Source organism: Symphalangus syndactylus, chromosome 21, assembly GCF_028878055.3.
Source record: "Symphalangus syndactylus isolate Jambi chromosome 21, NHGRI_mSymSyn1-v2.1_pri, whole genome shotgun sequence".
Classification (NCBI taxonomy): Eukaryota; Metazoa; Chordata; class Mammalia; order Primates; family Hylobatidae; genus Symphalangus; species Symphalangus syndactylus.
Window position 1 is genome coordinate 32,329,603 of NC_072443.2, and position 12,700 is coordinate 32,342,302.

General features: G+C 36.9%; 1 protein-coding gene across 6 annotated transcripts in view; it reads right to left on the reverse strand.

The window, feature by feature from the left end:
- MYH15 (myosin heavy chain 15) overlaps nt 1–12,700 on the reverse strand; it is a 172,999-nt gene that overhangs the window by 65,489 nt on the left and 94,810 nt on the right. For all 6 annotated transcript variants that reach the window (XM_055259984.2, XM_055259985.2, XM_055259983.2 and 3 more), the window contains 3 exons: nt 5,906–6,161; nt 2,538–2,780; nt 1,282–1,458 (listed from right to left, as the gene is read on the reverse strand). In XM_055259984.2, coding sequence (XP_055115959.1) covers nt 1,282–1,458; nt 2,538–2,780; nt 5,906–6,161 — 676 coding nt within the window. The remainder of the gene's footprint in view (nt 1–1,281; nt 1,459–2,537; nt 2,781–5,905; nt 6,162–12,700) is intronic.

The window sequence follows — 12,700 nt, forward strand, 5'->3', positions numbered from 1 at the left end:
AACCAGCCAAAGAGATGAAATTCAAATTGGGAGGGAGGGAGAAATTCTGGAAAGGATTCCAAATTCATACATTGAAATCCTAATCCCCAGTGTGATGATGGTGTTGGGAGGTGGGCCCTTTAGGAAGTGATGAGGTCATGAAGGTGGAGCCCCCATGAATGGAATTAGTCCTTATAAAAGAGACCCTGGAGAGCTCCCTTGTTCCTTCTGTGATGTGAGGACACAGGGAGAAGTCACTCTCCATAAACCAGGAAATGAGTTCTCACTAGACACCAACTCTGCTGGTACTTTGATCATGGACTTTCCAGCCTCCAGAACTGTAGGAAATAAACTGCTATTTATTTGCCACCCAGTTTATGGTATTTTATTATAGCAGCCTGAATGGACTAAGACACCAGGAGAGAATAAGTGTGTGGATGGGTGTGTGGGTGGGTGTGTGTGATGTGCATATACAAGCACACATATAAACACCTAAAAATCCTTATGCTGAGGCTTTGTGAGATATGTAATTAGTGGAAATAGGAAGAAATGTAACACAACGAATAGGTAATAGAAGAAATTTATATAGAGGCAGGAAGAAAGAGCAGCAGATAAGAAGAAGAAAAAAAACCTAACCACCCTTGTCAACAATTTTATAAAGGCTACACTTTGGGGACTACTGTGAGCATAAATGCATACACTATGTCAGCTGGGCTGGGAAAAAGGAAGAATTATGAACCCATACATTGAAACTGGTGTGAAACAGCTTTATTTCACAGGGCACTTAAAAGGCAAAACAGGGGCATCATCTCTAGAATCTTAGAAGTATTTTCTAATAGTGTAGGTAGAACACAGCTTGTGGCTCACATATCTTTCAATCATAAATAAATCTCAGCACACCACTGGAAACACACATGGCCTTTAAAACTAATCCTTCAACACCAGTGTCAAATAGAGTACCAGCATATCTATGGGGCAAAATACCAGGTTCTGTGGGACATATGGGGAAAAGCCAGTCACCTAGAGTGATAACCCTTTACCATTCATCTTAATGTTCTTTTCCCATTGCCCAGGGTTGAATGAAAATTGCATTTAAAAACCGACAGATTATATGCAGAGACCTCTCTTATACTATCATGGTTTTGCATATAAGAAAAAGAACCCTTTTATTCTCAATAATCAGGAAAACAAACTATGCTACTAGGTTTTCCTGAAACTGTCAAGATAAATTAATGAAGTAAAAACTAGAGTTATGTATATATGTAGACAGATAGCTAACTAACCAGATACACTGCTACTGACCTCATCGATTTGCTGTTCCAGCTTCAGATTTGCTTTGCTCAGGCTGCTGAGCTTCTCCTCCTCCATGTGAAGGTCATCCAGGGTCTGCTGATGGGCCTCCTGCACAGCCTTGGCTGCTCTGTTAAGTTTGCTGATATCCTCATTTAGAAACTCTACTTCCTCAGTCAGGTTCTTGACCTGTGGGAAGAAGATGACAGCTTCATTAAAGCCACTGCTGGAAAGTTGGGCATAACACTGAGGGTCATCTCTCTTTTGTCGTCCAAAACTACGCATGAGGTATCCAATGTCACGAAGAGCTGTATTTAGCCAAATTCCTGATACACTTTCTAAAGCTAAATTTAGTTTTTCTCCCACAAAAATGATCTGTTATCTGTCATGGTCAGGAAATGGAGTATTCTGTTTAAACATTAATATGGGTAAATAATTAACATTATTAATATGAACTAAATTGGATGGCCAATTTAATTCACATTATTATATAACAGTAACAACACTAAAAGCAATTGCGATTTCTTTTGAGGAGTCATAGCATGTACTGATTGTGTTGTGCCTCAGTATCCCAAGAAAGTGGTAGTTAAAGAAGGGTTCCAGCTGATAAAATATGCAAACATGGAAGTTGACTGTATCAGGCCCATGTGCTTTTTATGAAAGGGAATCAATAAAAATAAGAGCGCTATTTAATAGCCTGCCAAAATTACGGTGTCACTTTGGAGATTGTGTATCAGAGGCTTGATGCGGACTCCTCATTGTCCTCAATCCACACACAGATGCGTAAGTTAAAACCCTCAAACAAACTCTCAGCCAAAACAAAACATGAAAGCCCTTAACTAGAATTAAAGTGACATCTTCAAGGTCAAACTCCAAATCAATGACACAACTGGGGACTCAGGCACATCCCAAATTATCTTTTAGCAAACCATATCATGCTCACTCTCCTTCCAAAAAAAAAGGGTTCTTACAGGCCCGATGAAACCATTTTACTCTATTATAGAGTTCAGATGCAACAGGATTGGAACAAATGAAAATGTTTCATTTGGGAGATTAAATAAGGTTCCATAAGCTCAAATTGGAAATCTGAATTGGGACAGCATAGTTTATCAGACTCTATATTTTGTGCCAGTTCTGACTCTCAATGCTGCAAAGTTGCAGGCCACTGTGTTAATTAACTTGAATAGAACAAGTCAGATACCAAAACCTGATTTGAGAGTGGAGTTCTGGCTGCTAGGCCTTCTTAACTAACACTATGGAAAAAGTACCTTGTGCTCTGTAGTATGCTTCTCCTTCTCTGACTTCACCAACATTGTTTCCAGGTCATCGATTTCTTTCTTCAACTCAGAACATTCATCTTCGAGTTTCCGCCCCCGGGCAGTCAGCTCAGAATTTATCTCCTCTTCTTCCTCCACCCTCTCCGACAGCTCCTTTACTCTGGCCTCCAGCTGGATCTTGGATTTAATCAGCCACTCGCACTGCTCTTCAACATTTGCCAGTGTCTCTTGCTCCTGCCATGATGAGGAGAAAATTGTTGCCAACAGCTGGAAGTAATTTATCAGCTAGGCGAAAATGCTGCTTAACACATAGCAAAGAGATAATTGCCTGCCCTGTGCCCAGCACTTTCACCTACCTTTCCTAAACAGCTGCAATAATATTCCCAGGTCCCTGATCCAATCATTGAGAAGTGGAGAAGTTGCTTGTGTTTGGAGGTGCTTTCAATCTCTCAAGCCAATTCAGTAGATTAGATTACTTCTTCTAAAGCACTTAATAGAATCCTGGTGGCCTAAAGGAGCTAGCATGCCTCCAAAAATCAGTGATGTGCTGCTTAAACCACAGCTTCTGGAAACATCCATGTGGGCACAGAGTTTGAGGTTGATAACTGCTCAGAAAATCATCTTTTAAGAAAGCAGAGTTCCCTCAGAATATTGCACTATAACTGTTATAAGTGCACGGATGTACGTGTTTAATATACATCTCTTCTAATAAATTGAGCTGAGTTATATGTTTTTTAAATTCATAGGCTAAATTTGGAATTCATAAGGTCATTTGCAAGTCACTAACTAGAGTTCGCTGTTATTTCCAACTAAAATTTTTGCCTCAATGATTCTGCCAGCACGAAGTTACACAAAGAGCATGTGGTACTCTTTCCTTTATCCTTTCACAGGCACTGCCTCCAGCTTATTGGGTGACCCATTGTTCCTGTGTTATGGGTCAAGTAAAAAGTAAAGAGGCTTTTTACTACAGAGCACCTTTCATAACTTTAAACCCCTCTAATCTGTCTTCTTTAGAGGCTAAATAAAACCTCTTCTTCATAAGCAAGTTCTTAATTGTTGCAGGTCTTGCTGTAATATAACTTTACACACATTTTCATCTTCCATCTCGAGACCTCATCTATCCTTCACAATGTGCCAGTTTGGGCAATGTATTAATGATCCATTTGCCTCACTTAACTTGTGTCTGCTAATTAGATGAAGAGTGGGGGGCTGGGGGGAGGTAAAAATCCAGGCTATTGGCCTCTGAGTAGCTCCTGGCTGGAGAATGGCTGCCTACCCAGCAAACAGGGCTCAAAGAGGCACAGATGGAGAGAGGTAGAGAATAATAAATGTACAACTTCACTGAAAACCCCAGAACAGGGGCTAAATAGAAAGAAATATCAGGACATTTAGGAAGGGTCAATGCAAATCAGAGAAGCTTCCAATGTATGGGAAATAACGGGGACATTTTATCTTAGTTCACCCCAGGTTGACAAGCAGAACAGTTTTTGCTGCATTCCATTCAGCCTGTATACAAGACCTGTCACCATCACTGAACAAAGAGGACAGTCCAATCGACCATCATTGATCTCTTCATTAAACATGACAGCAGGATTTGGGGGCTGACTGAGCAATGGTGTGGCAGTTTAGCAGTAGGAAGATTCTTTCCCCAATGGCAGCTTTCTGACGTACTCACAATGTTAATTGGAATGGGGTCACTCAGTTCTGGTGGAATTTTGACTAAGCAAAGAAGGATTTCGAAATATTTCTTTTTTTTTATTCTTTTGTGTTTAGCTTTCTCCCTTAAAATAAACAATTATAAATAGATATCATACATAGTAATATATAATGATAGCACTGTCAACTTCTTAATCACAGGTACAATCTGAACTCATCTCAGCCTTCTTGGGTTTGCTCTAGAGTTTGCTTCCATGTGTTTCCCATGCTCCCTACGATGATCTTTGACATGGATCTCAAGCTTTTGTCTACCATGCCCTACACAAGCTGGGTCCATTTCTATCTCCTGCATCACCCCAGGTAGCACTGGCTAGTTTCCATCAGTAGGAAGAATGATCGACACTGGGAGGCCAGGTCTCAACTAAAGTTATCTCTTGCCTAAGCCAAAATATTTTACAAATTGTGATTCTTACAGTGTCTTACAGTAGCTTTGAAATGGGGCCCAGGAATTTGTATTTTTAATAAGCATACCAGGTAGGACTGGTATACACTGAAGTTGTAGAATCACTGCTATGTTAAATATGTATCCGAAATGGGGGTTTGGGTGTAAAGTCTTACATAAAATACAGCCTATTGGCATGCTGGTAGATAATACAGCTCCAAAATATTAAAAAGTAATAATAATAAAAGAATAACTTGTGTCAGTCTGAAAGCACTAAATTGTCTCTGTTTTTTTGTAAAGTTTAAAAATAAGAAAAACTGTTGTTTCTTATTTAAAAAGCAAGAAAAATTATATTTGAATGCAGCATTTTTCAACTTAACACTGTGCTAAGTAGAGAGGAAAGTATTATAAAGGTGGTTAAAATTTCATCCTGGCCCTTTGGGCTATTTCAGGATCACAGTAGTCCAGGGGGCTAGAGGAGAGTAACATGAAAGAGAGTGAGTAATGACATGTTAGCATCATACTGTAGACAGAGACTTGAATGCCAAAACCGGGGGTTTGGAGTCTAAAAATGTGTGTATTATATGATCTGAGGGTTGCTCACCCAGGAAGCGACATGATGCTTTTTTAAAGACAATGGTTCTTAATCCGGACTGGATATCAGAGTCACCCATAGAGATTATTTGGACCCACACAGAGTCTGCTTAATCAAAATATCTGAGAGTGGAGGCTAGGCATCTTTATTTTTATTTTTTTAATATTTCACAAATAAATTTGATACAAAGCCAAGGTTAAGAACTGTTTTAAAAACTCAACTCATTAGTAATGTTGATTTGGACCTAGGAAGGGGAAGTAGGGAGACCAAAATCAGGATATCTGACTAGAAGCACACTGCAACATTCCTGAAGATCTCAGTCAAGCTTTTCTTGGGACCTACTAAAATCCTGTCTGCTGATTTGCTAATGGGTCATGGGCTACATACAAACTAAATTAAGACCCAGAGCTTCCTGGCCTCCATGATGTGTTATTATACAGTAAAAACCATCTGATAATTTGTCCCTTTTTAAAAGACACCTTGCCAATTAAATCACTTCACTATGAAACAGGGTATCTCTTTGTTTTCATTGTCTTTGGTTTTATAAAATCCTTTGGTATTTGAAAAACACATACATCTATTTTTTTTTCTGTGTCAACACTGCCTGCTTAACAAGGGAGTCTAATTAAAAACTCGATTTAAAGAACAAATGGTGGGGCTACTCACAGCCTGAAGCTGAAGAATCAGGTCATTTTTTTCCTGAGTGAGGGATACTTGCTTTGCTTTCAGTTCCTCCCTCTGAAACTCTGATTTCTCCAAGGCTTTCTGTAATTGGGCACACTTTTCCTTCAGTCCAGCTATTTCTTCTCCTACTTCTGAAGATTTAACAAGAGGCTTGATCTTGAAGAAGAGCCTCATCCAGGGCCAGTTCTTCACAGCCATGAAAGCTCTTACGTTGCACTGGATCAAAATAAGTGCATCCCTAAATCAAGAAAGAAAAAAGATTGGCAAGTTAGCCCTGACTATAGAAGAATTTGTTCCCAAATTAAGATCTTCAATAAACACATCTTTTTAGGAGTCATAAAAAATTCTTATTAGTCTTCAAAGCACTTTTATATCTGGACTTTCACTTGATACTGGCAAAAACTCTCCAAGGGATATCTGGGGTTAGCAGTATTATGGACTAGATATCCTAAAAATGTTCCTACCACAAACATTCTTTGAATGAGAGCTGAACCTAAAGAGAGTAAGACATATAGAAGGCACCAAAAACTTGAACAATAAGTGAATGCATGCATAGCTTGGCCATCTTTACGGAAGGAGGAAACAGGTGTTGGTATTGTAAGAGTTTGTATTTTCATATTCACATGGATAAAAAGGCAAGGCAGAAACCTTCAAAGAATCTTACCCTTAATAAAAAGGAGGACTGAAAAATCCACCTACCAGCAAAGAGAGATATCAAATTAAAGCACATCTGATTTGGTGTGAGTGAAGACAAATCCTACTTCAGATTTTTTTTTATGATCCAGTACCACTGAAGTATTTAAGGTCTAAATTTTACTGCCTGAATGATACACAAATATCCAAGAAATTAGCACAATGATTTTTTTACTCTGATAATAAATACGTTTTCGACCCTTGGGGTAGGAAAATGCAAAATTACATTGAAAAAAAAATACCTTAAACCCAAGCACCAGAAGTTCTCCTACATAAGGACTCCTGAAGAGGGCTTACAGTCCAAAGTTACAAAACATATACAGGAAAATGAAGTTGAGCGCATATAATAAAAAGTTTGATGAAACCCCCAAGATTTTCAGATAATTGCACTATCTGATAGAGACTATCAAATAATTATGTTAAAAATTATTAAAGGTATAAACGAAAGAACTTTAGAAACAATGAACCACTATGATAAAAGGACACACAGATTTGAAAGAAGACCAAATAAAATGTCTAAAACTAAAAAATATAGCAGTTGAAATCAAATACTCAGTGGAAAAATTAAGCAGGTTATTAGAAATACTTGGAAAAAAAAAACTAGTGAATTGAGAAAAGAATAAACCCCCACAGCTCCAGACTCCAGGATGGCCCTTACAACCTCAGGTTCCAGGCCTGCCCCAGTGCCAGTCCAGACATGCAGCCCCAGACTGCAAGCCTACCCCCAATGACCCAGATTCCAGGACCATCCCAATAATCAGTCCAGTCCCCACAGACCCAGGCCGCAGACTTATCCCCATGAACCCAGTCAATAAGGGTGGTCCAGTAGATCCTAACCACAGACTGACTCTCATGGCCCCAGGATCCAGACATACCCTCACTACCATGGACTTAGACACAAAGGCCTACCCATGTGGATCTAAGATCTAGTGTATACAGCCTCCAGGCTAATCTCTATGGACCCAGAAACTGGGCCTGAATGTGCACTGAAACTGCCACCAGGCCATCATGCCCCAAGACTCCAGCAGCAATCCTGCCAGTGGACACTGCCAGCTGGTCTGCCAAGAATCTCTGACCAAGCTTACTGCTGAAGAGGTTTTCCTGTTGAAGCCAGCCTATAAAGACCAAAAGATGTACTACTTCAAATGCACAAACACTAATGTAAGGCTACAAGGATCATGAATAATCAAAAAAAATGGCACCACCAAAGGAACAAAACAAAGCACCAGTAACCACCCCTAAAAAATGGAGATCTACAAAGTAACAACTGGAGAAAGCAAGAAATTACAGGCTTCTGAAACAAATATACAAACAAACTGGACACCTGGAGTAGTTAGGGACAAAGGCCTAAAATCTCTAGCCAAGATGTCTGGTGAAGATCTTGCCCATTCAAAGCCAGTCCATAAACATGGAGGAGGGGGGGCTGCTCTTTCTTCAAATGTACAGACATTTATGCAAAGCTATAATAAACACGAAGAATCAGGAACACACAACAGGATAAAAAGAATGAAAAAAATCCCTAAAAACCCACCCTAAATGGATATCTATGAAATGCTCACAAAGAATTCAAAACAATGATCTTAAAAAAAAACTTAGTGAGCTACAGGAGAGCAACTAAACAAAGTGAGAAAAATAATACATGAACAAAAGGAGAAGTTCAACAAGGAAATAAAAACCATAAAAAAGAACCACATAGACATTCTGGAATTGAAGAACACAATGACTGGACTGAAAAATTCCATGGAAAGTATAAATGCAATCAAGGAGAAGAATCAGTGAGCTCAAAGACAGGTCACTTGAAATTACTCATTTAGAGGAACAAAAAGGAGAAACAAATGAAAAGAATGAAGAATGCCTACAGCACTTATAGGACACCAGCAAGCTTACCAATATACACATTATGGGAGTCACAGAAGGAGCAGAGAAAGAGAAACAGAAAGCTTATTTAAAGAAACAATGACAGAAAACTTTTAAATCTGGAGAGGAAAACGAACAACTAGATTCATTAAGCCCAAAGAACCCCAAGCAGATCAAATATAAAGAGATCTTCACCAATGCACATTATAATGAAATTCTCAAAAGTCAAAGAGAGAATTTTGAATGCAGCAAAACAAAAGTTAACCTGTCACATATAATGAAACCCTCATGAGACTATGAGCAGATTTCTCAGCAAAAACCTTGCAGACCAGAAGAGAGTGGTATGGTATAATCAAAGTGCTAAAAGAAAAAAACAACTAAAAACCACCAACCAGAAATACTGTATCCAGCAAGGCTGCCTTTCAGAAATGGAGAGATACAGACTGCCACACAAATAAAAGCTGTGGGAGTTTATCATCACTACTTGCCTTACAAGAAATGCTAAAGGGTGTTCTTCAAATTGAAACAAAAGGATGCTAACTAACCACACAAAAATATATAAAAATGTAAAACTCACTGAAAAGATAAGAATATAGTCAAATTCAGAATAATACTGTAATAATGCTGCATAAATCACCTTTAACTCTAAAATTAGTTAATGTACAAAATTATTTAAAATATAGCTATAATAACTGATTAATAGATATACAATATTAAAAAATATTAAATTGTGACATAAATAACGTAAAATGTGGGGACAAGATAAGTTAAAATGAAGAGTTTTTATATGTAGTTTAAATTAAACTATTGCCAGCTTAAAATAAGATGTTGTCAGCTTAAGATAAACATGTAACTACAAGATGTTTTATGTAAGCCTCATGGTAACCACAAAGAAAAACTTCTAGTAAATATAGAGAAGATAAAGAGAAAGGAATACCTAGCATTACAAAATATTATCACATCACAAAGGAAGACAGAAAGAAACAAACAATTTTTTTAAAAAGTCGTAAAACAATTAACAAAATGGCAGTAGTAAGTCTGTATCTATTAATAATTACTTTAAATATAAATGAAATAAGTTCACCAATCAAAAGACAGAGTGGCTGAATGAATAGAAAAACCAAACCCAACTATATGCTGCCAACAAGAGATATACTTTAGCTTTGAGAATATACACAGGTTGAAAGTGAGAAATGGAAAAAGGTATGCCATGCAAATGGAAATTGAAAAAGAGCAGGGATACCTATAGTTACATCAGACAAAATATATGTAAGTCAAAAACTGTAATAAGAGATAAAAAAAGTTATTACATAATGACAAATGGGTCAATTCATCAAGATGATATAAATATTTTTATATTTGACAAGATAAGATTTAACATCCATCCATTCATCCATCATAAAAATTTTCAACAATATAGGTATACAAGGAAGGTACTGCAACATAATAAAGGCCATATATGACAAGCCCACAGCTAACATCATACTTAATGGTGAAAAACTGAAAGCTTTTCCTCTAAGGTCAGGAACAAGACAAGAATGCTCACTCTCAATAGTTTTTTTCAGTATAGTAGTGAAAGTCCTAACCAGAGTAATTAGCAAAAAGAGGAAACAAAAGCCATTCAAATTAGAAACAAAGAAGTTAAACTATCTCATGTAGAAAGCCCTAAAAACCACCAAAAAAAATAGAATTAACACATTTGTAAAGTTGCAGAATAAAAAAAATCAACATAAAAAATTAGTAACATTTCTATATACTAACAATGGACTATCCAAAAAAGAACTCAATTCATAATAGTATCAAAAATAAACTAAAATAGATAGGAATAAATCTTACCAAGGAGGTAAAAGATCTGCATGTTGAAAACTACAAAACATTGATAAAAGAAATTGAAGACACAAACAAATGCAAAAATATCTTGTGTTCATGAATTGGAAGAACACAGAATATTTTTGGTTAAAAGTCCATAGTCCCCAAAGTTATCTACAGATTCAATGCAAACCCTTTTAAAATTCCAATGGCATTTTTTACAAAACTAGGAAAAAATTCCTAAAATTTATATGGAACCACAAAAGACCTCAAATATCCAAGACAACAGAAACAAAGGTGGAAGAATCACATTACCTAATTTCAAAATATGCTACAAACTATAGCAATCAAAACAGCATGGTATTAGCAGAAAAACAAACATATAGTCCAATGGAACAGATCAGAGAACCCAGAAATCAATCTATGCATTTATGGTTAATTGATCTTCAATAAAGTTGCCAAAAACACACAGTATGGAAAGGACAGTCTTTTCAATAAATGGGGTTAGTAAATTAGATATCCACCTGCAGAAGAGGAAGTGGATCCTCATCTCACACCACATACAAATATGAACTCAAAACAAACTAAAGACTTAAATGTAAGATCTGAAACTGTAAAATTACCAGAAGAACACTTGGAGAAAAAGTTTCTTGACATTGGTTTTGGCAATTTTTTTTAATGTGACCCCAAAACCAAAGGCAACACAAGCAAAAGCAGACAATGGGATTACATCAAACTAAAAAGCTTCTGCACAGCAAAAGAAACTATAAACAAGGAGAAGACAACCTATGGAATGGGAGAAAATATTTGTAAACTATACATGCAATAAAGGGGTAATATTCAAAATATATAAGGAATTCAACTCCATAGCATGAAAACAACCCCATTAAAAATCAGCAATGACCTGATAGACATTTCTCAAAAGACTACAAATGGCCAATAATATATGAAAAAATGTTCAACATCACTAATTATCAGGGAAATACAAATCAAAACCACAATGAGATATCACCTCACACCTGTTAGAATGGCTATTAATAAAGACAAAAGATAAGGGTTGGCAAGTATGTGGAAAAAGGGAACCCTTGTACACTGTTGATGGGAATGTAAATTGGTACAGCCATGATGGAAAACAGTATGACGGCTCCTCAAAAAATTAAAAATGGAACTACCATAGGATCTATCGATCCCATTAATATTTCAAAATACTAATGAAATTAGAATTTTGAAGACATATCTGCACTACCATGTTCATTGTGCTATTATTCGCAATAGTCAAGATATGGAATCAACCTAAGTGTTCATTGACAAATAAAGAAAATGTGGCATAAATATACAATGAAATATTATTCAACCTTAAAAAAGAAAACACTGTCATTTGTGACAACATGGGTTAACCTAGAGGACATTATGCTAAGTATAATAAGCCAGGCACTTAAAGACAAATACAGCATGGTCTCACTCATATGTGGGATATTAAGAAAGTCAAACTCACAGAAGTAGAGAGTGGAATGGTGGTTACCAGCAGCCAGGGCATGGGGAAAATGAGGAGATGTTGCTCAAAGGACACAACGTTTCAGTTACGCAGGATGAGTAAGTTCTGAGGATCTAATATACAGTATGGTAACCATAGTTACTAATACTGTATTGTATACTGGAAATTTGCTAAGAGAGTAGACCTTAAATGCTCTCATCACACACACAAAAGATAACTTTGTAAGGTGATGATTAATCGGTTTGATTGTGGTAATCATTTCACAATACCTACGTATATCAAAACATCAGATTATACACCATATATACAATTTTTGTCAATGATAACTGAATAAAGTTAGAAAAAGAAAAAAATAAACACAAAGGAAGTAGAAGAAAAGAAAGAATAAAGGTAAGATCAGAAATTAGTGATCTAGAAAAAAGTTTAAGTGATTTATTAAATAGACTAAATAAAGATGTGGCATGAATGGTCAAGGAAAAGGAGAGAAGGCACAAGAAAACAATACTAGGAATGATAATACTCTAGAAATATAAATAATTTAGGATTTTGCTCTAGGAATAGAATTATAGATACAGTAGAGATTTAAAAATAATAAGGCCAGGTACAGTGGCTCATGCCTGTAATCCCAACGCTTTGGGAGGCCAAGGCAGGCAGATCACTTGAGGCCAAGAGTTTGAGACCAGCCTGGCCAAAATGGTGAAACCTTATCTCTACTAAAAATACAACATTTAGCCAGGTGTGGAGGCACAGGCCTGTAATCCCAGCTACTCAGGAGGCTGAGGCACAAGAATCACTTGAACCAGGGAGGCAGAGGTTGCAGTGACCTGATATCATGCCACTGCACTCCAGCCTGGGCGACAGAGAGAGACTCCATCTCAAGAAAAAAATAAAATAAAATAAAATAAAATAAAATAAAATAAAAT